A 26,993-nucleotide genomic window follows, 5' to 3' on the forward strand; every position below is an offset into this window, starting at 1 on the left:
TTGAGGATCTAGTTAAATGTGTTATCTTCCTGGAAGTACCAACAAGTTTCAGTGTAGCAAACGTAGGGGCAAAGACAACAATCCCCAGTCTATGTTCCTTGAGAGTTTCTCCAGGTTACCACAGACAAGTAAGCAGGTATTGGGAATGGCTAGCACTTATGATGATCCCTGCTATATTGAGCAATGCCAGCACAATTGTCTTTGCAAGCCTGGTGGTATGACAAACCCGGTCAGGTTGAGTGATGTTTAATTTGTGCGGTGGGGCTTATGGGGCCTGGAGCTGGCTTGTTTCCCACCTTTAGCAAAATAGATAAGCACTAAAATGATATTTTCCATCTCCATCTCTGTCAACGAACATTATTATTACTAGAATGCCACCCACCAATGACTCTGTCCCAGAAGAGAATGCTCCTAGACTTTTGCCACCACCGTAGATGCTTGAAGATTCACTAATGCTTCCTTCCTGTCTGCCTTTAGGTTCTTCTCAAATTGCTTCTTTCACACTGGGTTACGGGGTCAGTTGTATGTTTTCCCTGTAAGAGTGGGTTCTACAGTCTTCAAAATCTCTTGGGTCTGCTGGGTACAGACTAACTCAGCCATGTTAGTTTCAAATGCTAGGTGGTTCAGAGGAATGTCCCTCTCATGCAAGTCTCAAGTTCTGACGTACTTGTTGTGGGTTCAGAACCCTTCACCCATCAAGCAAAAGATGTGTATTTGTGATTTCCCTCTGCTTGTTGATTCTTCCTTGGTGGTGAGGTTGCTTGGCATCTCAGCCTCTCCTAACCATTTTGGTGTGGGTTTGGTCCTTTATGGAGGAGATTTTAGCTAATTCTCAGAACTTTTCTGGAGAATTATTCCATACAGAGTTGGATATTGGTGTGTCCATAGAGGAAGTGGGACTTCTTAGGTGGCCATCTTGAACAGCCTCTGTTTAATATCAATTTTTTAAAAGATTTATTTATTTATGCATACAGAACTGGGGTACAGGCCAGAGGCACAGGTGTGGTAAGAGGACTTACCAGAGACCAAATGGGGAACAGAATGGACAGTTCAACAAAGTGTAGTGCTGAGGGGAGCAGCAGGTGGGTCAGGAGAGGTCTGCTGTGTCATGTGAGTCACCTCCGAGGTGGGAATCGAACTCATGCTGAAGTGGCTTTAGCTTCTTAGTGCTGTGCTTTAACCTGCTGCACCACTAGAGAGGGCCCTCATATCAATTTTTAAAGTGAGAACAATTCATGCCAAATTTCAACTCCCTCTATGTTATAATTTCTATCTTCATCATTTCTGTAACTTTCTAAATTATTGCAATTATTGTATCAAAAATTTTCTGTAATTTGGTTTAAAATACAAGAGAAGAACTCAAGAAAATCATTGACATATTTGAAAAGTTATTACATGGGCTTTATTATATTTTATTTGAAAACTACTTCCTTCATTAAATGTAAAACTATACTATACTAAATTGAATACCTTCATAATTTATAATGATCAAGCCTATTTAATTTGTATATTGTATCTCATGTGTTCTTATCTTTTGTTTGGTTCTGGTGTTAGGTTTGTAATACGCGTGGTAATTGTCACTGTGATGTTGGATATGCCCCTCCAAAATGTGTACCATCTCCAGGGTCACCAGGAGGAAGTACAGATGATGGATTTTGGCTTCTGCCACGTTAGTATCTACATCAATGTGCTTCAACAGAATTTTCTGCATTTATATTAATGTTCTTCAACTCCACTGTCATGTGATTTTTAAATAGTTGGGATGTGGATGGGGTAACTAAGAAGCTAAATTTTCCAACTTATGTTAATTTATTGAATTCAAATTTAAATGAGCACTTGTAGCTAGTGACCTGTATATTTGATAGTGAAGTTGTAGATCATATGTCAGTGAAACTTTGGTGTACATTTGGTATACATTCTTATCTTTAACTTCTAATTCTATTTATGTTTTCTCTTGAGCCTAGCTAGATATTAATCTATTTTTTAAATTTTTTCAAAGAAGCAGCTTTTATATCATTGATATTTTTACAGTATTTTTACATTGACTTTGTGTTTGACCTGATTTCTAATTTCTAACTTTTAATGATTTTTTACTATTGAATTTTTGTTCTTTTAATTCTACCTTAAGTTGTAGGATAGGACTACTTTTTGAGCTCTTTCTTGCTATTTGATATCATCATGTATTGCTGTGTACACACCTCTTTGTTCTGCTTTTTCTGTTTTGCCATAGATTCTTCATTTTCATTTGTCTTTCTGTATTTTTTTAAAGATTTATTTATTTATGCATACAGAACTGGGGTACAGGCCAGAGGTGTGGGGTGGTGAGAGGCTTCACCGGAGACAGTGGGGAGCAGAACAGGCAGATCAAGGAAATACACTGCTGAGGGGAGCAGTGGGTGGGCCAGGAGAGGTCTGCCGCGCCATGTGGTCACCTTCGGGGCAGGTGGGGATCGAACTCGTGCTGAAGTGACTTTAGCTTCTCAATGCTGTCCTTTAACCCGCTGCGCCACCAGGGAGGGCCGTCTTTCTCTATTTTTTACACTTCTCCTTTGAGATGTTTCCCAACCCATTATTAATTCAGTGGTATGTTGTTTAGTCTCTGCTTTTTGTGGTTAATTTCTAGCTTGCCACAGTTGAGGTCAGAGAAGATATTTGATTGACTTCAATCTTCACAAATTATTGACAATTATCAACATGTGACATATTGTAGAGAATGAACCAAATGCACTTGAGAAGAATGTGTATTCAGATTTTTTTTTTAGGATGCATTACTCTAGAATGTCTATTAAGTGCATATGATATAATTCCTTACTTAAGATTATTGTTTTCTTGTTAATTTTCAGTTTCACTGGTATGTTCTTTGGTGAAAATAGGGTGTAAAAACCTTTTCTATTATTGTGTAGCTGCAAATGCTTTTTTTTTAGATTTGTTAAAGTTGATATATTTTGGCACTCCTTTGGAGCATATGTATTGATGGGTGGTATGTCTTTCTGATGTACTGTCCCATTATTCTTTATGTAGTCTACCTCCTTGTCTCTTGTTACTTTTTTTTGTGGAAATCCATTAATTTCAGATAATTATAGCTGTCCCTACTCTTTTCTGGGTCATATTTGCTTGTAAGATTTTGTCCAACCCTTTACTTTGAGCTTATAGCTATCTTTGGAGCATAGGTGCAAATTCAACCACTATTATTGGGACAAGTGAATACTCACGTGCAAAAGGTAACTAAAAAAGAGTCAGAAATGAAATACATCAATTTAGCCATTATAAAGATAAACTAATTCCATTTGCAGCAACAAATGAAATAAATCAGAAGGAAAAACCTATCAGATAGTTTGACGTTCTAGGAGGGAGATAGGGGAATCAAACAAGGGGTCAGGGGAAAAATAACAATAAAAACAATACAATAAAACAAAAACAGACAACTACATATCAGACACTCTGCAGGTGAAGGGGAGGAAGAGGGATCAAAACAAGGGTGGGCCGAGCACAAGGGACTATGGTGATGGTGCTCAGGTGAGCTGGTGAAGTAAATTTCTTGGACACTAAACCTGAGAAAAGAAAACAAACATTGTGAAAAAATGAACAATGATGTAAAATGTATATAAACAAATAAATTATTAAAAAAGAAGCTAAGATGCATAAATAGGTGTGAAAGTGGATATCAGTCACACATATAAACAAACATACGTACGTACACAAACACATATAAATTCATTCCTTTCATATTTTCTATATGCATATGTGTATTCTCAGAATTTTGATAGAATGATAAATGTTAATTCTCTCTGACATAGGAAGAGTTTGAAGACCAAAGAAATTAAATGACTTCTCTGAAATGATATAACCAATACTAGAGACTAAAGTTACAAGTATTATTCACATGCAAAAGAAAGTTTTCTAGAGACTAAGACAAAATGCTTATATTTTAATCTATTCTTTTTACTAATTTTTTTTGGTAAAGGAAACTTAAATGTTTAATTAAATTGACACTTTAGTCAAAAAATAAAGTACATGAGTTAAATTGTAATATATTTCGTAACTACATAAAAAGATCTTTGGGACCTTGGCATAAACTATATAAAAGAATATACTAAAGCAATTGTGAAGAAATTGATTGATTGAACTTCATGAAAATGAAAAATTTGGTGTTACAAATAATCATGAGAGTCAAAGACCTAGTACAGAATACTAGAAAACATTGCTAATCTTATATTGATATGGAATTTATATCCAGGATAGATAAACACTTACAACTATATAATAAAGAGGGAAATTACCCAATTAAAATGTGAGGGGGTTAAATAAACACATATTAACAGAAGATAAGCATCTGGCCAATATGCCTTTAAAAAATTTTCAGTTTTAGGAAACTAAAAATCAAAACCATCATGATAATCTGTTTCACTTAGGATGATTATAGTTAAAAAAAAAAAATACAGGCAACATCTGTTAGGATGTGGAATAATTGGGATCTCCTTGGTACTCTTTTTTCCACTACTCAAATTCTTTTATACCCTGAACCCAGTAAGAGCAGTTTTCTAATTAAGTTCAAGTTGTAGGATATTTTGTATGTATGTGTCTTTTTATGTAGGAGTAGTATTAAAAACTGGTATTTAGGAGATGCTATGCAGATAAATATATATGTGTTCATGGAGCTTATTAGGAGTCCTTAACAGAAGGAAAAGAATTGTATGTACATATTCTCTAATCTACGGAATAGCTTTCTTTTCAAAGCTGTATCCTGCATATTTCAACCATTTCTGCTGCTATTGCCATAATTCTGTCCTCTGCCTTCTTAAGTCACTGATAATGCTCCATTTTGGTTAGGATTCCTATTGTCTGCTAAGAATTATCTACCTATTATCTATAGCAAGGATCAGATTTTATGAAATTGACATCTTGAAGAGAAAGCTATATACTTGGTGATTTCACTCATGGGATATAATTAAAACAACAACAACAAAAGCCAACAATAAATGAACAACAAAATTAAGTCGAATTAAACCCTAGAAATAAGTTTATGTAGTCTACCTCCTTGTTTCTTGTTACTTTTTTTTTTGTGTGGAAATCCATTAACTTCAGATAATGATAGCTGTCCCTACTCTTTTCTGGGTCATATTTGCTTGTAAGATTTTCGTCCAACCCATTATGCAGGATGGAGGCTGCTAGTGTGGGAGGGTGGATGGAGAGGGGAACAGAGGAGGGGGAGGGGGCACAATGGTCTACGGTAAAGAATTGTTGGTACTTAGTTGTGGTGGTAGGGTAGCAATGTAGACTGAGAGTGTGTGAAATAGTTTGGAAACCAATGTTATCAGTAAATACATTTAGTTATAATCTGCATTTCTTGTTGACTTCCTGAAATCATTTCCTCATGTATTTTGTCCCATTCTATAAATTTAGTAGAAGGCTGCTAGTGTGATAATATTTAATGTAAAATGGCCAAAAATGTTTCTTGACGGGTATAATAAGTAACCTAATGATAATTATCTCTTTGTTCAGTCTTTGGAGGAATTAAAAAATGAGAAGGAAGATATACCTTGATATATTTCTAGTAAAGATGGGCGAATGGAGGTTTGACATTATCTCATGAGTGGGGAAGTACATTAAAAGTATTGAGTCTCTCATCATAAGACAGGAATTTTTTTAAAATATTTTTGTATGTAAATGCCAACTTACTTTCTAAAGTACGTACATCTTCTAAATCACATCTAGTTAACATGTAATTGGACAGTACTTGTTTTAAAGTTACTGAATATTTGTCTGTTTTCAAGACATTACATTTATTTGCATTTCATACCATAATTATCATTTTGATGGTCATTCTAATTGCTTATTTTAATTTTTAACATTGTGGTTACCTGCTTTTTAACTTTTGTTTAATTAAGACTCCACAGATTTTATTTTCCTTATTTCTTCTAATGTTTTTATAATTTATTGAGGATACCTACAATTTTGATAATTGAAATTAGAACATATCACCATACAGAGATTTGGAAATTTAACCTTATCAAGAATATCTCACTTATTTTTAAAATAGTTCTTTTTGTGCTTTATTTTTTAAATGTAAAAATTTACTATTAGATAACATAAATTTAGTGTGTTCTATAATGCAGGTCACAATGGAGAATGTGAAAGAAAAATGCAATAAAATGTAGCATATAAATGATATCAAAATACATAAAGTGACTACAGAGAATTTCCTATCTATTGAATTAATTTATGTTATTTTTGATATAGTCATAGACTATTAGAAAGCAATTGTAAAATATAAGTTTATATATTATATAAAGTTTATATATTATATTTAAAATATAAGTTTATAAGTTTTATAAGTTTCATTCTGACTGCATTATTTGAATCCCAAATATTTATAATTCAAATTACTAGTGGGCACTGAATATCACTCTAAAATCATTAAAAGCTGCTTTTATGTCTTCAGCTAAAAATACAGACTTGTTTGTAAAACAACGTACTGCTCCTCAAAAACGTGGGCTTTTGATCAGTTTCTACATTTTTGTACCTTTTCTCATTTTAACTGCCATTGCAGTTCTAAAATGGGACAAAATAAAGAGACTCTGGAAAAGAAAAGGAACAATAAGTAGTGGGTAAGTAATTTTATTATTGTATTTAATATTACTTGCATTATGGGAAGAATTGTAATTGAAAATTTTTAAGTAGGATTTTTTTAATGAATGGATTAATGTTTAGAAATAATTAGTTTTAATACATGTCATTCCCCCCCCCCAATATCAAAGTATTAGGGATCACTCTTTGTTCTTATAGAGCCAGAAACCACCAAAGTTACTAAATAAATCCTCAGTTCCTCTCAAATAGAAAGTCATGTTGACTATAATTGTTTTAGGAAGTTCTGTTTACTCTTCAGGCAACCCTATTTTCTTTACATTGATCATCAGTTGTGCTAAGGAGATTAGTAGAGATAGGGAGACAAATGTTGTGAATGGAATATGTAGGAATAGGAAAGATTCAAGATGTCAAAGGAAGAGGGAGAATAGAACAGATAGAATACTTCCCATTTTGCACATAACTGTATTGTTCATAGAGTTCTAAAATTAGAATTAAGGCCACATGAACTGCTTTTTTCTTTACTATAATAACAATACAAGTCTCAATTTGTTTTATCACCTAAAAGCTTTGTAACTGACATTTTTTCTTGTCTGTCCATTCTTAGCTTGCACATGATCTAGCATGCCTATCTCAACCTTTTTCAAGTAAAAGTTAATTGTCAAATAAAACTCCAGCAATTTGTCCATAGCCAGTGCCTTTTAGCTCATACAGAAAGGAAATAGCTCCAATTGCAGCTTTATTTTCCATATGATGTGCCTGTAAACCATGGATTTCTCTCCCTTTGTAAAAAGACATTGCAGTTGGGGCCCTCCCCAGTGGCGTAGCAGGTTAGGATGCAGCACTGCAAGCTGGTGGCATCCGCTTCAGTGCAAGTTCGATCCCCACCTCGGAGGTGACCCACATGGCATGGCAGACCCCCCCTGACCTGCCCGCTGCTCCCCTCAGCAGTGTATGTCATCTGTCTGGCTGTTCTGTTCTCCACTCTGTCTCTGGTGAATCCTCTCACTGCCCCTGTACCTCTGGCCTATATTCCAGTTCTGTATGCATAAAAAAAGAATCTTAAACAAAGATTGTAGATAATTGAATGCTTGATTATAGAAAGGTCATTAGTTTCTTGTTACACATTTTGTTAGTCTGGTTTTGTTGCTCATCGGGTTTAATATTGTTCTTGAAGAGTTGATGCTATGTTATGTATAGCTTTTCTAATAAAAGTTTGTTATAAGCTGAAAAAAAGAAAAAGGAAATCACTCCATAAGAATCCTCTAAGTTCAGAGTGCTCTCTTTGGAGTCATAACCCTGAGTTAAGTATCCAAACCTGATCTTAACCATCTGTGGTCAAGGAGATGTAGTCATATAGAGCCTGCACACCATGATACTTTTCTTCAATAGGAACTGTGTATACACAGGATTTATATTTAAAAAACGGAGGCTATCAGTACATACATTTGTCTGAAAGACAGAGGCTTCATTAATGAAAGAGAAATAGATATTTACATAATTATTTAGCAGAAATATTAGATGCTAATTTAAGAACTTGATATTTGGAACTGAATTATATTTTTTACTTTGGAAAAGCATTATCACAGATATAATAATATAGTCCATATAAATAAGATAAAGTAAAAGACTGATTTTTATTTTTAAAAATGTTTAACATATTTAAAAGTTATATGGACACTAGAACAAGATCAAACATCATATGGTCACTGAGTAGAATATAGGAAGCAAAGTGGATGTTGATACATATTAATTGAATAAGTAATATAAATCTAGCTTTTTTTTTGTTTTTTAAATTGACTTTGTTAGAGTGCTTAACCCTAAAATTAGTGTTATTTCATTTGCACAGATCTGTATCAGAAGATGATAGTAGTATCAGCAATCAATGATTGGATTAAGGTGAACTGAAGGAGTTAAATTATTAGCAAAGGTGATAATTAATGACACCACCTAATATAAATCAGTATAAGTTCTATGTTTCATCATTCTGACTCTAATGTGTAAATAACACGTTAACACAAAAACTCAATAGTATTTGATATTAATTTGGTTTTATATTTATTTTTAAATATTTAATGTGAACTAAGATTAGCCAACACTTTTGCAGTAAGAGGTGACTCTACAGAGAAAATAAATGTATTCGTAAAATACTTATAAACAATCACCCTGCTCCCTTATTTAAGGCACTAATTAACAGATTTCACAGATTGTGCAATTTATATTTTGTTCCTCACTATGATTTCATAGTTAATATTACCTTATTTTAGAAATGAGGAAGTAGAAATAATAATTTAAGTAATATATTGCATCTGTTGGATTTTAGTATGTTTTGAAATGGGAGTTTGACAAAACCAGACTTTTAAACTCTTAAAATGCACCACAGATCTGGCACATATGGTCAAATAAGAGTGAGCATTGGGAATGGACCTTACAAGTTTTTGAGAACCTATTAGATGCTAAGCCAAATGCTAAGAGTTTTGATTTATTTTTCAATGAGATGATGTAGAGGACATCATATATTTTCTTCAAATGCCTAGCTCATGTAACGAATACATGATATTTCCTATGTTAGATATAACAGTTTCTGTCGCAGGCCAATGGAAAAATTCAGAAAGTCAACCATATTTGAGACCTGCTCTTCCCCATATTTGCCTTTGATCCAGAGTAAACTAATCTGTGTTGCTTATTTGCCACCAAGAAAACATTTCTAATTCCCATCTTAGTAACAGATACTGAAGTTGAACCAACAGAATGCACTAATAATTATGATATAGAATGTAAGAAAAAGTACATAAATCATTTCATTGATATAAAAGAGAAAGATAGAAAGGCGAAAATGTAAACTCAGGCACCTCCATTTCTAAAGATTGTGTTGTTAATATATTTTTAAAAATTCATCTAAAATTTTTGAATATTGAGAAAAGACTTGTGTCAGTAATTAAAAGTCAAGAGGTCTGGTACATCGTGAAAAGGAGTTTAAACTTTCTCATATATAAATAGGACATCTAGTATTTTTAAAGTAATCAGGTAGGGATTTAGCATGATAACAATTTGCATCTTTCATATGTAGTTTATAAATTTACATCACTGTACTATCACTTACATAGTATGCTATACTATATATGCACATAGATATACAATAGAATAAGTCCATCTTTATATAGTTTAGGAAATTCATTGCAATAAAGTTAGGGAAAATTTAGATTCAGTTAAAAACAGACTACTTAAACAGATAAGACACTACCGAATATATAAGAAAGGTGTGATAAAGGCAGAATTGCATAAAAGGAAAATAAAACAACTTTTGAGAAATAGAGGAATTGATTTAAGTGATAATTGGATGGATGCATTTATGTTAGAATAAAATATAACTACAAAGACAAACATTCCTTAAGAGTGGATGGCATGTTTTAACTGGTGATTCATGTACAGTAAGTTAAGAATCAGTTTGGTATTGGAGTAATGAAGTGGAGAGGATTCAGGAATGACTTTGGTTTTGAACATGTGTATTTATCAAACCTGTGGGAAATGCAGATAACTTTTGGTAAAGACACAACTTAATAATTATATTTTTATGTCTTTTTCATTCTTTTTCTCTCTTTCCTTGTTGGTGATTGTAAAGTTTAGTGAATATTTAAATGAGATATGTAAATACCAGTTTATAGTATTTCCTTTTAATGTGCCTATCACAAACTATTCAGGAAAAAGAAATTTTGGTTCACAAATTTCATGAAGCCAAGGCATAAAATGTGAAAATAATTGTTATATCTATAGTTGTGTATTAAATCAGACAGCTATAATTAACCATTCAAATTATCATCACTTTTTTTTTCTGTATTTCTCTTATTAACAGTTACTAAACAACAATATCAGAAATCCGTAGCTCTCAGAAAGTGTGTTACCAGGAAACTCATCACTAATTGGCTGGCCTGATGAAGGAATGAAAAATAAAAACACAAAAAACCTGCTTTACTCTTCTTTTGCTGAGGCTTAAAGCTTTCAGTTTTCAAATCAAAATAAATCCTGTGAGTGAAAGCACGTAAACTTCTGTCTATTGAGTCTTCTGCCCACTGTGACTTCTTAGTTGGGAATGGACAGCAGGCCTCTTCTGGAACTGGGAAGCTATTACATCCCAAGCTGAAAACATTCTGTTAGCTACAGCTGCTGCCTGTTCTCAGATGCCCACGGCCACTGGAATTGCTCCCATTTGCAGAGGTTTGAGTCTTTAGTTGCCAGAGCAGATAAAAAGATATAAACCTAATTTAGCTCAATAAACATAATTTAGAGAGAAATATAAAGAGCACACACTTCCAGCATACCTCTCCAATAGCACATGGTTTGCCTCCCCTAACCATCCCAGGCTGTGGGCTATAGATAGAAGGCATTGCCAAGTAAGGACAGCTCAGAACCACCCACATCACCACTAACATCCATTCTATGTGCAAAGGATTATTAATGTTTATACTGTGTTCCTGGTCTTAGATACCTTTTCTGTCTCCAGGTGATTCTTCCTTGTTACTTGGATATATCCTCTAGGAAAATCCAGAGAAATTACTTTTTCTGCCTTGAAGATGAGCTTTTTTATTTTAAAATTGTTACTGTATTCATTTAAGTTGAACTTTTATATAGTTTTTATTATGAAAACATTGGTTTACAATACTGTATATGATTTAGAATAATAGAATCCCAGTTTTTCTGGTATATATTACCACATTGATATTGGGTAGGACTAGGAGCATCCGGGGAACCCCAAACTAGTATGCTCTAAATGGTTTATTCCATTTGCCATATCAAGACAAAACATATTCTTAGTACTTAAGATCTTTGGTAGAAACAAACTTTAATAGAATTACAGTGCAATAGAAAGAAGATAATAGTTTCCAATTAGACACCAAAAGTTACCCATTCCTTTGTAGATATATACTCAGCCAAACAAGGTTGTCTCAAAGTGGTGGCCACTGAGATCTGTAAGCTTGTCACAGTCTAAGGCACCTTCTGGTGGGCACCCATGAGAAAGTGGTAGAAGAAGCCACTTTTTCTGGAAGGAAAAAAGCAAAATCAAAATAAAGATAATGGCTGCTATTGTCAGCCTACCCACCAGTCTCTCACATACATCTCTGTCTTTTTCAAGTGTCTCCTTTCGTGTCCCCCAGGTCCCTGTTACAAATCCCAAGGCCAGGAAGCAACATGGTTTTTTTCACATGTCTTCTCAAGTTTTTCTCTCTGCAGCCTTCTTTCTCAAGCCCTTTTTAAGCTTCCCCTTGCTGCTTAGCTCCATTCCTCCTCAGGTAGGGCAGGGAAACTCAAAGTTTCTCATTTCAGGATTATACTGTTACAAAACTGTACCCATCACAAGATGCTCATAGTGGCCCATTATATTTCACTGTGAACTTGCCCTTTCCCCCTCCACTCTCCCCTTCTCCCTTGGGTAGCATCAAGTCTTACTGTCATATTTCTAGGGCTTGGTTTTGGTTTGGTGCTGTCTGACTTAGTTTCTCACTTGAAGGAAAGCATCAGATATGTGTATTTCTCTTTGTGGAATATTTTGCTTAGTATTATACCCTCCAGCTGCATTCCTGTTGTTACAATTGGCAAGAGTTCATCTTATTTTACAGCCGAGTAGTGTGTGTATATGTGTGTGAGTGTACCTGTGAATATATAAATGTATGTGTGTGTGTGTGTATGCCACATCTTTTTAATACACTCATCTGTCCTTAGGCATTAAGTCTTTTCCCATAAATTGGCTATTAATAAGTAGTACTTCAGTGAACTTAGGAGTACCTGGGAGAACATTTAGCACATGTAGAGCAAAAATGTTTTTGTATTCTTTGGGTAGATATTTAGGAGTGAACTTGATGGTCTTGTATTAGATCTATTTTTAATGTTTTGAGAAATGTCCATACTGTTTTTCAGAGGCTGGAATTTTCTGGGTAAGATTTCCTTGCTTGAGTTTCCCCCCCACCTTTTTTCCCTCTCACTGTGATAAAAGAATTTCTGCATAACTTTAAGCAATTTACATGGGTTAGGGAGCCATCAGCCTAATTGGAGTCTAATTAAGACCTATTAAGTCTTCGTTAATAAAAAAATATTTATTTCTGGGTTAGAAGTGGGAATGTCTCATCACGGAGGAAAGGGATTCCAAATGACCAACAAATGATGGATCCAAAAGAAAGTGGACTATCAATTAACATGGAATATTACTCAGTCATAAAAAGGAAAAAAAACACTGACACTGATAATACATGAATGAACTTTGAGATTATTATGCTAAGTAAATAATAGATCATCAGAAGATACATGTATTATTAATTTATGTGAAACATTCAGAGTAGGGAAATCTATAAAGACAAGTTTTAGTGGTCAAAATTCCCTAAGGAAAAATGGATAACCACAGCACATACTAGGATCATCAGTTTGGCAGAGTGGGATAAGAAAAACTTCAGCTCAACTTTGTTTAGAGTGTTCAGCTGAACTTTGTTTACAGCTTAAAAAATGCAATTGAGGGCTTCAATAACATAAACAATGGAGAGAACTAGTGGATGTGAAAACACAATGTTGGAAGAACACAAGAGTAAAATAATGTAGAGAGAAAAAATTAAAAAAAAAATGACATGCAAGTCCCCTCTGGACAACTTAAAAATAAATAACATTACAAGCATGAATGGGCTAGAAAGAGATAATTAAGATATTTAAGGAAAAATATTTTCAACCTAGAATCCTTTACCTAGCACAAGAATAACATTCAAGACAGATGAAAGAGTAAGGAGCTTCCTGAAACAGCTAAAACATTAATACCAGGTCTCACAAAGAATTCTTATGCAATACATAATATAATAACAACACAATAATACTAGAGGGCATTAATACCCCACTTACAACAATGAACAGATTAACAAGATTAACAAGACAAACACAACATTGGCCGTAAATGAGGATAGAGACCAAATAGGTCTAACAGACATCTACAGAACATGCCACAAACAGATGAAAACAAAACAAAATAACAAAACACTGTATACACTTCTTTTATTTTCAAGTGTAAATGCAACATTTTCAAGAACTAAATGCATTCTTTTTCAGTTATATACTAATTTGCAAAGTTTTGTAAGAGTACTTATCATATTGAGGCCTTTTAATTAATATATATCTCAACACCATATTTACCTTAGTAAACATGTCTTCATTCTACAGGTGTTCAAAAGTGTTAGCTGAGTGAATGAATGAGAGAAATCTAGTTAGAAGAGGAGCAGTGACAGAACTTTAGTGTTGTAACAGAAAGGGCTAAAGACAAGATGGGTAGGAAGATGGGGACACAGAGAAGTTGCTGGCACAGTGCTAGGAGAGAGAATGAGAAAAAGAAGTTCAGGGCCCTCCCTGGTGGCGCAGCGGGTTAAAGCACTGCACTGAGAAACTAAAGCCACTTTTGCATGAGTTCGATTCCCACCTGCCCCGGAGGTGACCACATGGCGTGGCAGACCTCTCCTGACCCGCCCACTGCTCCCCTCAGCAGTGTACTTCATGGATCTGCCTGTTCTGCTCCCCACTCTGTCTCTGGTGAAGCCTCTTGCCACCCCTGAGCCTCTGGCCTGTACCCCAGTTCTGTATGCACAAATCTTTAAAAAAAAAAAAAAAGAAAAAAAGAAAAAAAAGAAGTTCGTTGAAAGGAAACCAAGATAAGAAAGAAAAAATTGAGCATTAAATGAACCTGAATGCTGAGAAAATGCACCTGCTAAGTTTTTTGGATGTGAGTTTCCTTTTCCTTACTAACAGCTATCCACAGTGTCTTTTTAATACCCTGCCCCTTGAGGAACAGAATTTTTTTCTGAGGGAGTCTCCCTAAATAACTAAGTAAATAAATAAATGTGAATTGCGTGGTTAAAATGAAAAATATGCATTGAGTTGATTCTAATTTTGCCACTCATTAAGGACTGCCATATTTTAATAATTTCTGAGAAAACAGTTCCCTAAGTATATTACTACTTAGCAAGTCCAATCCTTAGGGCTAGCAGAGTTTGTTTTTCCAACTGTTGATACCACTAATCCATCTAAAAAGGTGTACTGGGATAAAACATTTGGTGTGAGTGGTGAGATAAAATTGAGTAACATTTTGAAGGTGAGCAGTATTTTTACAGTGGTGTCACTTTACCTCACCCAGATTGTCCTGCTGAGAGTTTCATCCTTACAACTTCCTTATTAGTGCTAGTGTTTATAGTTTCCTTCCTCTTTCCTCACCCAGTTATAACCTAGTATTACAAGAACAGGCATGTAAATGGAATGCTGGTTATAAGATCTAGTTCAATATTCTTAACTTTCCTTAGTTGGAAGAATAAATGAAGTCAACACTAACATAAGTAGAACATTTTTGTAAAAATAAAATTTCTATTTTCCTCCACTATAGTAAATAAAACATGGTAAAACAAAACAAAAAAACAGTTATGTGGGCTAACAAAATTACCAAGAACTTCACTTAGAAAGGCAGATCATTCTAATTTGCCCCCTTGTCATTATTGCAGGGTTTAAACAATGTAAACCTTGTCATAAGAAACAAGTTGTGTATAAATGCCTATTCTTATTTCTGGTGCTAACTGGTCCTGTCTGGAGGTAGCTAACCAGTCAGTCAGGATCGCAATGCTGAGCTAGCTGCAAAGAGCGAACAGCAGCTCTTACTCCCACGGTATAGCCCAATGTATGCTTCAGCAGTCCTGTCCGCGAGCCTCCTTGCTGCCCAACGGCCTCCAACTACCTTGTCTTTGCTTGCTGTGCGCTGGCCCAACTATGTTTCTTCTCTTTGCTCTGCTCACTGAGCTTGGAAGTTTGCAAGCCCACCTTGGTGAGTACCCGGGAACCTCCACATCCTTCTCCTGATATCTCTCAGCTGATCTCTTGGTGGAGACCAATTTCCATAGCTCTGACACCCCGGGTCTCCTTTTCACATACCCCAGAGAAACCTCCCCTTGTGTCGCTTCTATCCTAGACCAGGGTGTCTGAAGGTGTTAGCCAAGAAATCTTCTCTCAGCCTTAGGGGTCCAGGGACTCAACTTGGGCGCCCGCTCTTTGGGGTGGGGGATGGGGTGTATGGTACTCTCAGAGTTCTGAAGGAAACAGGACCCAACATGGTTCTGAAAATGAACAGGATGGTCCTATTAAGCTGAAACGTCTATTTTGGGGGCTTGTTTGTATCTTAGCTCTTCTCAGTTTGGCACTAACGAAAGTTCTGGGCCACGAAGGAAGTTGGGCACACATACATAAGTTTTCAAACAACTTTAGACCCATGGGCTCAGAGTATTCAAGCATGGTAATTCAGGTATTTATTTTTGTAATCTAAGCAAAAATATTTTCTTCCTGTAGATGCTAAAGGAATATTTCTGCATGTCACCATTCCACAGAAGATAAGGTTTAATGAGAGTGAAGATTCAGAGAAACAAGTAAATGATAACAGATATATGCTTTATTATTTAAAAATTTCATACTTTTATTTACTGTTGTACTCAGATCATACTGAATTGTAGTCATTCTCAAAACAAAATAATTTCACTGGGCTATTTTGTCTTTTTATAAATTTGATTCTCTTTTTCCAACACATCTGTTTACTTCTGTCCCCTTCCCTACATCTTTGCATATCTTTTGAGGTACTTGTTTACAGTTTTCAAGGAATAATAAGCACTTTTCAGGAACCATAAATGTATAAAAAATTAATGTGATAAAAGTGTAATGATGAGATAGACTTCAATTTATAAAAATATTATTGACAATTAAGTGACAGAAACTGGTGTAGAAAAAAATTATACCTAAAGGGAAAAAGAAGAAAGGCGAGTAAAAATATCATATATGTCTGATTATGGTGAAAAAGATTACAATAGGTAAATATTAACTGGAAAACAAGTGGAAAACGATATGAAAACTGATATAGTTGAACTGATTAAGTTGAAGTCATATAAAAACTGATTAAGTTGAAGTCATTCAGATTTGAGAATTTTCTTGATCAAAATAAATAGCATGGTTATGTTTTATATTATAAATCTGAAGTCACAATACAGTGTCCTTAAAATGGCAGCGGTCAGTGTATGATAATACTGAGAACATTTTTACAGATTGAAGGAATAATTTTGGAAATAAGAATAAGTAAAAACATTAAGAATCCATTAACTCTGTTTTGCATATACTATTGGAACTTACAATGATTACGTTCTTTTTGTGAACAACTTTAATAAAATATACTATGAGGTTAATTGCACTGTGGAATTAAATAAATATATTATGAATAGACTGTGAAATTGTATTTAAAAATCACAATAAAATAATTTCCTTTAGAGAACTTGTACAGACTTTACATCTACTAACCTCTGTATTTTTCATGGAGTGATACATTTCAAAGTCTCTCTTAATCTGTATCACTCTTATAAAATCATGTTTTTCATGTACGAAATAACAATTATAATTTTATAAATACGTAGCAGAATAACAGTTTCTGGAAGCATTCTAAAAATTTGTGCCACGGGCAGTGAGATGAGAGTGCTCATTTCATCCCAGCATTTAATATTCAAGTTTTTATAATTTGGTTTGATTGGTGAAAGGTGGCATGATACAGCTCTTTACCTTGTATTTCAGTTATGTGCGTGAACATATTTTGTGCACATGAATATTAATTGCCTGCATTTCTTCTTTTGAAAAAAAGGGAGGGAAGCAAAGTTGGAAAGAGATAATCTACAAAAGAATATGTTCTTTTTTTTTTTTTAAATAAGTGGCTACCTTAAAAAAATTTTTTTTTAATTAATTTTTTTTTTATTTTAAAGATTTATTTATTTGTGCATACAGAACTGGGGTACAGGCCAGAGGCTCAGGGGCGGTGAGAGGCTTCACCAGAGACAGAGTGGGGAGCAGAACAGGCAGATCGACGAAGTACACTGCTGAGGGGAGCAGCGGGCGGGCTAGGAGAGGTCTGCCATGCCATGTGGTCACCTCCAGGGCAGGCGGGAATCGAACTCATGCGGAAGCGGCTTTAGATTCTCAGTGCTGTGCTTTAACCCGCTGCGCCACCAGGGAGGGCCAGAATATGTTCTTTTTAAAAAATGTATATTTTTTTGGTTTGAGTAAAATAAAGCTGTTTTACTTTATATAGTTATATATTTGCTTATGAATACTATAATATTTAAATTATGATACATATTTGCTAAATCATATTTTTGCTCTATTTTAGATGATTTATAGCATCACAGTTGATGAAAAACAATACATTCTGCATCTCAAAAAGCAGTAAGAGACTTTACTTTTTTAAATTTTAGAATTTTTTAAAATGTTTTAATTCAACAATTCAATATATCAAAGATCAATCAATTCATTTTTCAGTGTGGGATTCAATAGGGCTTGAATATTAGACCTCTTACATGATATATTATAATTATTCAGCTTATTTTCAAGTTAAGGAATAAGACATGAATATTCAAATCTCCAATTGAAAATAAAACAGACCCAAGACCTGCAAGTTGTATATTTGATTTATCTTATATGAAATCAGACATATTTGTATATCAAGTTATTGGTGGGAAATTCACCTAGTGGCATACATTTTATTGATGTAACACTTGTTAGATATTGATTGATATAATACTAAAGTATCTACTTATTTGTAGCAACTTTGCTGGATGAATTCTGTATATCATGAAACTCATTTTATTGTATCAACTGATAATTTTTAATAACTTCATACATTCTTGAAACCATCAACCATAAGTCAGTGTTAAACCATTTCACTGTATAATATATACAAAATATATATTATCATATACATTATATATTATATGTGTGTATACATACACATACACACACACACACACACATCTTTTTTATCCATTCATCTTTTTTATCCATTCATTGTTTTGGAACAACCAGTGTAAGATTGAAAATGGACTAGTATGGCTTTGAAAATGGAGCAATTTGATTGGCACTTGAACAGCACCAATCAAATAGTGGGAATTGGAAACCTATTGGTTCCCAGTGTTCAGTTCCACACAAAAAACATATATCTGTGCCATTTGCAGCAACATGGGTAGAACTGGGAGGGATTACGTTAAGTAACATAAGGCAGAAGGAGAAAGATGAATACTGGATAGTTTCACTTACATACAGAATAGATATAGAAACTGAAGGGCCAGGAAAAAGAACAATTTGCAAGCTGATTATAGATCTGAGGTGTAGCAGGGGAGGGGGAGGACAGGGGTCAAAACGGAGGGAAGAGCACAAAGGACTATGGTGATGGCTCACGGAAGCTACAGGGACTCTATATGAGGGGAGAAATCAAATACTGTCCAAATATTAGCAATGAGTTAAAAAAATAAATATAAAAATTAAATATATATAAAAAAATTAAACTGCACCAGTGTATCTGACCTGACCTATATTGTGGTTGGGCTTGAAAACTGAATAAGAGGAGACCTTTTGGCGCTTGTATAAACTTGAGCCTGATTAGACCATTTAGAATCCTGGAGCCAGGTTTAAAATAGAAAAGCCCAGCCCCTGCCCAGACTGGACCTGCATTGAGGTCAGGTCAGGGCTCCAAGGAACCATGGCCAGAGCTGGCCTCAGTGTGACTGAAGGTAAACTGTGTCTGGCGCCCCTCAGAGTGGGTAGGCTTAACAATTTAGGGGCCCCTACTTCATCTGTATACCCAAAACATTTTTCTATTATTTGCATTTTCTGCTAACTTGGATAAAGTTTCCTTGTAAATCTACGCCTTTTTTTCAGTTCTTTAATCATCTATTCAGTGAAACTTTATATGAGATCTTATATATACATTGCGACCAAACTCTCAGAACCTTGCTTATCATTTAACATGAGGGCATTATGTATTCCTCACTGTTGTGAGGACCAGTGGTTTGTCTATTTGTTTACTGTTATGTACCTATATGATGATCTGTAGATAGTAGCTAGTATATATCTGTTGATTAAAGACATATACAGGGGCCCTCCCTGGTGGTGCAGGTGGTTAAAGCACAGCACTAAGAAGTTAAAGCCACTTCAACATGAGTTCAACCCCCGCCCCAGAGGAGACCCACATGGCGCGGCAGACTCCTCCTGACCCACCCTCTGCTCCCCTCAGCAGTGTACTTCCTTAGTCTGCTTGTTCTGTCCCTCACTCTGTCTGTAGTGAATCTTCTCACTACCCCTGCACCTTTGGCCTGTATCCCAGCTCTGTATGCATAAATAAATAAATCTTAAAAAAATATATATATGATATAGAACACATATACACCTATCTAATATAGAACAATCAAAGTCTATTCTAGCATAAAAATAGCCTGAATTCTGACACTTAAATTGTTATATTATATTAAAATTACTCTAATTAGATTGTGTTATTATATAAATCCTATCTATTTAATATTTTACAATTTTCATGTTTGTATTTATATTAAATTTGATCAATTTGTTATTTTTTGTGTTTTTTTTAGCTCATTCTTATCCCAGAGATTTTTGGTTTATACATATAATGCAAATGGATTTCATTCTGATTCTTCATACATTAAGGTAAGATTCAGATGCTTCAAGCATTTGCTACATATGTTTCTTTACTGAAAGGGACATATAAGATCCTTTGGGATATTTAGTGAATTTATTTTACTTTATGTAACTGTGCCCTGTTATATGGTTGACTATTTTGCATAGATTAGTATGTGGTAGAGATGAAACCCAGGCTAAAAGGGATTCATGAGCACCCAAGTGGTACAAAATAAAGTGAGTTGTTAAAAGCTTTTTCCCTGAAAATCTACATCAATAAGTCTGTAGAATACCTAACTATATTATGTTCAACTCTTAATATTTTGATCTTTCTCTAATATTTAACAATGCACATTTTATTTGTAAATTAATTACTTGTCTTTCTACACTGTGTTTCAGATGCACTGCAATTACCAAGGGTATGTTGCAAGTTTTCCAAATTCAGTTGCAACACTCAGCATCTGTTCTGGACTCAGGTAGTAGCATCTCAGAGGGCTACTTATACATGGAAAACAGGACATACTTCAAAGTGAACCTGGGAAAGTTTAGGTGAACTTTTAGGTGAAAATTTATGATAACCTTCATTTTTTTTTTTAATATTTGGCTTAGTAATTGGACCTAAGTGCCAATAAAGAAAATCATTCCAGAGGATCCTGACTGAAGCCATGTTCAAAAAGTTTGTGCAGAGGAGGAAAGTTTCCATAAAAGAAACTTCATAAATATTCATAAATGTTAAGCTTGTATTATCTATTAGTTATCTCAAATAAATAGTTATGGAAAATGGCATTAATTACTTAAACAATAGCCATATATTGTATGCTTTCAGCCTAGATGCACAAAAAAAAGTATCAGATATAAATACTAAAAAGTTTTCCATAAGGATAAAGGGTCAGGAATAAATGGTTTTCATCATCGATGTTGAATGGAAAAGAATTGGTAAGTTTATCAGAGGTCAGTGGGTCTAGAAGAACAAAATGAGACTCTTCCTCTTCCTTGCTTCTGGTTATCTGATTTACAGAATTTACTCATGTCAACTCAAAAATGTCATGGTATCTGAGTGTGGTTTTTAATAGACACCAATCTCTTCAGATGTCTACTCTGCATAGCTGCCTTCCTTTATTCTAACAACTGTAGTAGGAATTCTATTCTTGGGATTCTCCACAAGAAATATCTTGTTCCAAGCAAACACATGGCCTTAATAAACATATTTTTAATGAATGTAAGTACTATACTGAAATTACAAAATGTCTTTCATTATGTCAATTCATCAAAATGATAGCAAAACTAATGCAGAATTGGTGACTAAGTTACTGACAAAGCAAATAGGAACCTTCTTCCTGTTTTATTCGTTGTCTTGAATATATTATTTCTTACTGATGTAATGTTGGTCTATAACATTGTATGTGACGTAATGGAGTCAGTTCATGCCTCTTCAGATGTATATTGCCACAGTACACACATCACCAAAGCACCCAGAGTCTACCACCACAGTCCACTGGGTCACTTCCCTACATTTGCTCCTCAACCCCCATCATTCCTATTTGGTGTATTCAGTTCTATAGCCAGGTTGGTAGGGTTTGTTTTTGCCTCGTTTTCTCTGTTCCTGTGTTTTGTTTGTAGCTATATATTGGATCTGTTTTCAAGTGGTATAGACTTATGGGTGTCATAAAAGGAAGAAATAGGAGGATCTTGTGTTCTTCAAACTCGTGCATATGCAATGTTTTTTATTTCAACAGAGGTCTTCCCTCCATGTTCAAACCCTCCATAACTCCATCTCTGCTCTCCCCAGCTTACTTGATGACCAAAGAACACCGTCACACAGTGCAGTAGCTATAGCAGCCCAATTAGGCAAAAACACAGATCTTGCAAAAAAAGTAGAGCAGTTGGGACTTCTATGTAATGTTGGTGAGAATGTAAAATGGTGTCACCACTTTGGAAAACAGTTTGGCAGATTCTTAAAAATAAATGTGTGTGTGTGTGCATGTGTATATACCTGTCATGCCATCCTACCACTCCACTCCTAGGTGTTTTCCCAGGAGAAATAAAGCATATGTCCATACAAAGACATGAATACCATATAATGTTCATGTGAATATTCATAAAGGCTTAACTTGTGATTACTCCTGAAAGTGAACCAAATACCCACTAACAAGTAAATGGATAAATTGATATATACTCAATCTATGGAATATACTTTATCAGTGAAAAGGAGCTATCTGTAAACACAACAACATGGATAAATTTCAATAATTATGACAGGCCAAAGAAGGAGTACATATAGTATCATTCTGTTTATAAAAATTTCTAGGATATGCAAATTAATCTATAGTAATGGAAGACAGTTAAGTTGTTTTTATTGGGGTGGAGCTTGGCAAGAAAGATTATAAAGAGCACCGGGAAATTTGGAGGAGCCTAATTTTCTAGTGTCCATGATAGAACAGCATAGGTTGGCTGACTTACCCAGCAGTTTAATGGGGTGGTGATCTGTTTTGTTGTGATAGTGAATTGATGGTGGTTATAGTTACAACGCTTGTCAAATCATACACTTTTAATATATCTAAACTTTTTGTATGTCAATTTTACTTTAATAAAGCAATAGATAGAGGAAATGCTTTAAAACATGTCCTTTCTCTGATTCCTCAAGTCTCATGACATTTCAGAATAAAACTCTGGAGGGACCATTTGTAGGCATTTTCTATTGTTTTCTAAACACTCAGGGGATTCCTTCAGTTTGAGAATATCAGTTATGGAATTGAACCACTGCACTCCTCAGCAAGATTTGAGCATATAATTTATCAAATGAAAAATGACAATGCAGAGATACCAACATTAGCAGAAAATCACAGCAATATTTGGAAGAAAGATCAGCCCTCTAAAGAGCTATTAAATTCACAGGTAACTGTGATGATTCTCATGTTGTGATTTATTGGGAAATTACTTCTGTAGAATTTTGTTAATCATGACAAAAGTACTAAGCTTTCAGTAGATATATTGAAATTGATATCCTTCTATATTTTTAAATAGCCAGCATCCCAATCCACTTAAAATATGTGCAAAAATAATTATTTCAAGTTTATATTTGCAATGTATAATGTAACATTTCTTATCTTCTACTTTATTCAACCAAAAATGTGTTCTATAGAATATACTTTACAAATACAAGCAGAACAGAGTCACATTAATTACCACTATACTGGGGAAATTTAATATTTTGATACATGGCTTTACATAATACTGGAACAAATCTTTTGAAAATAACCATTTATAGATTATTAAACTACCTTTATTTACCTTTAGGTATGATATAAAATTAAATCTAGGTTGACAGACTTTCTTTCATTATTATGAATATTTTAATATTTTCTGGCTGCTGATAAAATGATTATTCTTATTGCAAATTCCATATACATGAAGGGTCATTTGTCAGTTGCTTCTTTCAGCTTCCTCCCTTTGTCTTTGCTGGAATATCTTTTTATATGCTCTTTTGAGGGTTTTTCTTAAAGTTTATCCTACTTGGACTGCATTGAAATTTTTGGATATGTAAATTTGTAGTATTCATCAAATTGTAGAAATTTTGACTTGTATTTCTGAATAGTCTTTCTGTCCTTTTACCTCTCCCCTAAATTTCCAGTAAATATTATATAGAACCTCTCAGGCAAGTTTGAAGAGCAAACTAGGTCAAATAATGACATTTTTCCTGGAAATACAATTTTGATGACCTGTAGCATGATTACTCTTTTTTTTTTTTTTTTTTTTGTGTTACAATTGTGATTCTAGGTATGTATTAAGAAACTCCTAAAAGTGAAAAAAAATCAGAAAGGACATAGAGATAAATAAATCTTTAATAACAATAAAAAAGAAACTTTTTTTTTTTTTTTTTTTTTTTTTTTGGAGATTGCATTTTTGCCCAGCTTATCACAAAGACAAAGACAGTTAGTTTTCAGGTAATGAAAAAAGGGGAAAAGGCAGATTCAGATCCAATAAAGATAAATATTCACTGGTTATTTTTCTTAATCTCTACCATGCTGAAAGTAGTTGGTTATATTATAGAACTCTGAACAAGTTAACTCTAATAATTTTTTTTTATTAGTTCTCTTGTGTGTAGTGCAGAAGTGAATTTTTGAAGGTTCTCAGTCTGATTTTCACTGGTATGATTCCATTTAATGAAATAATAAATAACATGTATCTACTATGTTTTGATATAAAATGGTTTTGAATTTCCCTTTATTCTCCATTGACTCATGGGAAAATTAGAGATGTGCATTTAGGTGATGCTAAATATTGTTTTCAGATTATTCATTGAGTTTATCATGATCATGTGGTATATTTGACTTCAGTATTTATGTTTTTCTGTATAATATGTAATTGTTTTGGATAGCATTATTATATGTGTGTATCAAGTCAAATATTTTTGTATTCTTCAGAATTTCTTTTTTTCTTGTAGGAAATTTTAGTTTATATCATCATACTATTCACCTGTGGAACTTCTCAAAGTTTTATTCTACATTTTTTATTTTTATGCAATGTCATTCCCCTTTTTAAATAAAATTTTATTAATTCACCATAAGTTTATAATATATGAATTTGGGAGCTACATGTGTGCTTGTTTTACCATAAACACTAATAAAATTCTGAAACAGATAAAAATACATGGATCATCAGTAGTCTTCTAAGTGTTCATGAAAAGTATTACTAGCATTTTTTTTCCTTTTTTACATGCCAATTTTTATGATTAACAAATTCATTATATGTTAACATTTGATAAATCCTTTTTTTTTTTTTTTGGCAGAAGACAACTTTTTCCAAACTATTTTCCCAAAATCTAGAAATGCACATTATAGTGGAAAAAGCTTTGGTAAGCCAAACTTTCTCCTTTCTTGCTTCTCTCTTTCCCTGTTTTCTTTGAAAGCTTTCCCTTTAGGGTCTCCCTGTTGACTTATGGATTAAGTCTCAGAGCTATTACCACAGCTCAGAAGATGTTTCCTACCTAGCCAGCTGCTCCCCTCAGCGGTGTATTTCAGAAAATCTACCTGTTCTGCTCCCCACTCTGTCACTGGTGAATTCTCTTACCCCTGATACCTTTAGCCTACATCCCAGTTCTTAACAAAAATAAATTTAAAAAAATTTTAAAAATGAAAAAATTCCCTTAAATGTAAAGGCATTACAATTTTTAAAACATTATTTGCAAATGCATGTATTATCTGTTATTCCACTGTGGCTAAATATCTAAACTGATACATTGTCCTACATACTCTACCTCACAGTTCATTCCCAGTTAGTTCAGAGTCATCTTAAACTCACTTTTAAACACATTGCTTTTTCCTAATTTAACCAATCTGTTTGCCATATATTTAAGATATACCAGTTATTCATCATTATATGAAGCCAGTTAATATTTTTCCATTGTTACAGTGTCAAAGAACAGTTGTGTCCAGTAAGTTCCCAAATATGAGTTCCACATCTTGTCAAGAATAACCATTTCACCTTTATTTCACCTTTCACCTTTACTTATTTTATTTTATGTCATTCTTTATCAACCCTTTTGGAATTTATTCCACAAATTTTCACTACCTATCACAGTGAATTCTCTTTTATCTAAGTATATTTGAACTTTCTGTATTTGCTTTTTTAATTTATTAAACATACAATGAGAAAGACTGTGGTTGCCTGAATGTTATGGAAGCTTTCTGGATCAAGAAACCCTTTCAATATAGGGAGGAATCTGTGATGTTATTTCAGAATACTTTTGATGATTTCAATTGTGTCTATTTGATGCCATTTTTAAAATTCAACTGAGACTCTATTTTTAATTCCTAAATATGCTTACTTTTTATTTCTTTGCTTTTAGTTACTGTAAATATTGTAATCTTTATATTAGCATATGTCCAATGTTTTGACAAAACATATTTTTCTAGCTGGTATAATAAAAATTTATTCACTGTCCCCCTACCACCAATATCATGAGCCACATTTTAACAATAATTATAAAAATATGTTTTTCAGTATGATTATATGGGATCAGAAATGATAGCTGTAACACAGAAAATTATCCAGATTATTGGACTTGTCAACACTGTAAGTTTTAAGTTTTTCATTATTGCAAATTTTGGAAAATCATTGAAATTAATTTGCATTGTTTTATGACAAATTAATGATTGAAAGACTTTTTAGTGGTTTAATATACACCTTTTCAACTGAACTTTTAATTTTGCATGTGTTATCTTAATGTAATTAAATTACTTCTGTAAATATGCAATAAATATTATTTTTAGATGTTTACTCAATTCAAATTAACTGTGAAACTGTCATCCTTGGAATTGTGGTCAGATAAAAATCAAATTTCTACCAATGGAAGTGCTGATGATTTATTAGAAAAATTTTTGGCATGGAAGGAAGACGCTTTAATGCTACGGCCCCATGATATAACATTCTTACTCACGTAAGCACAACTTCTATGTTAATAAAGAAATATATATTTTTATATAAGTAACTTATTATTTTGATCACTTAATGCATTTATTGTGTTCTTCAACTTTACAGGCCCTTTGTAATATTAAAGGAAAACTGTTAGCATAGGGGTTAGAAACTTGATGAAGATAAAAATGACATTAGTTATATCACCACATATTTTGGAGTATTATTTTGTGAAAAGATCTGCTTTTGCCTGAGCATTACTCAGTGTACTACAAGATAGATGCAAAGCTTAGCTTATTAATCATGTGGAAATTGACACCATTCAGTTAACATTTCCTAAAATACATATTGTATGATTGCCATTTGACTCAGAGGGAATTTTTTTTTTGTAAGTATTCTTATGAATTAAAGTGAACTACAGTCCTCAATGACTTGAATAAATGTTATCCAGATCAAAGATTTTATGTTTCAAAAAAATGAGCTTTTTAAAAAAATCTAAT

General features: G+C 33.7%; 1 protein-coding gene across 1 annotated transcript; it reads left to right on the top strand.

Annotated features, from left to right (window-relative positions):
• Positions 1-15,360: 15,360 nt before the first annotated feature.
• LOC101631118 (disintegrin and metalloproteinase domain-containing protein 18-like) lies at positions 15,361-23,001 on the top strand. The gene is made up of 6 exons (XM_004682262.1): positions 15,361-15,415; positions 15,934-16,010; positions 17,783-17,838; positions 20,034-20,109; positions 20,479-20,555; positions 22,797-23,001. Exons 1-6 carry the CDS (start codon positions 15,361-15,363, stop codon positions 22,999-23,001), a joined length of 546 nt encoding a protein of 181 aa, XP_004682319.1.
• The last annotated feature ends 3,992 nt before the right edge of the window (positions 23,002-26,993 follow it).

This window comes from Condylura cristata, unplaced genomic scaffold, assembly GCF_000260355.1.
Source record: "Condylura cristata isolate star-nosed mole 26May11 unplaced genomic scaffold, ConCri1.0 scaffold00014, whole genome shotgun sequence".
Taxonomy (NCBI): domain Eukaryota; kingdom Metazoa; phylum Chordata; class Mammalia; order Eulipotyphla; family Talpidae; genus Condylura; species Condylura cristata.

Excerpts from the sequence above, each read along its gene's own strand:
- LOC101631118 (XM_004682262.1), top strand. The coding sequence starts at position 15,361 with ATGTTTCTTCTCTTTGCTCTGCTCACTGAGCTTGGAAGTTTGCAAGCC. Across the intron at positions 15,416-15,933 it reads AAGTTTGCAAGCCCACCTTG|ATGCTAAAGGAATATTTCTG; the intron begins GTGAGTACCCGG and ends TTCTTCCTGTAG. Across the intron at positions 16,011-17,782 it reads GTGAAGATTCAGAGAAACAA|ATGATTTATAGCATCACAGT; the intron begins GTAAATGATAAC and ends GCTCTATTTTAG.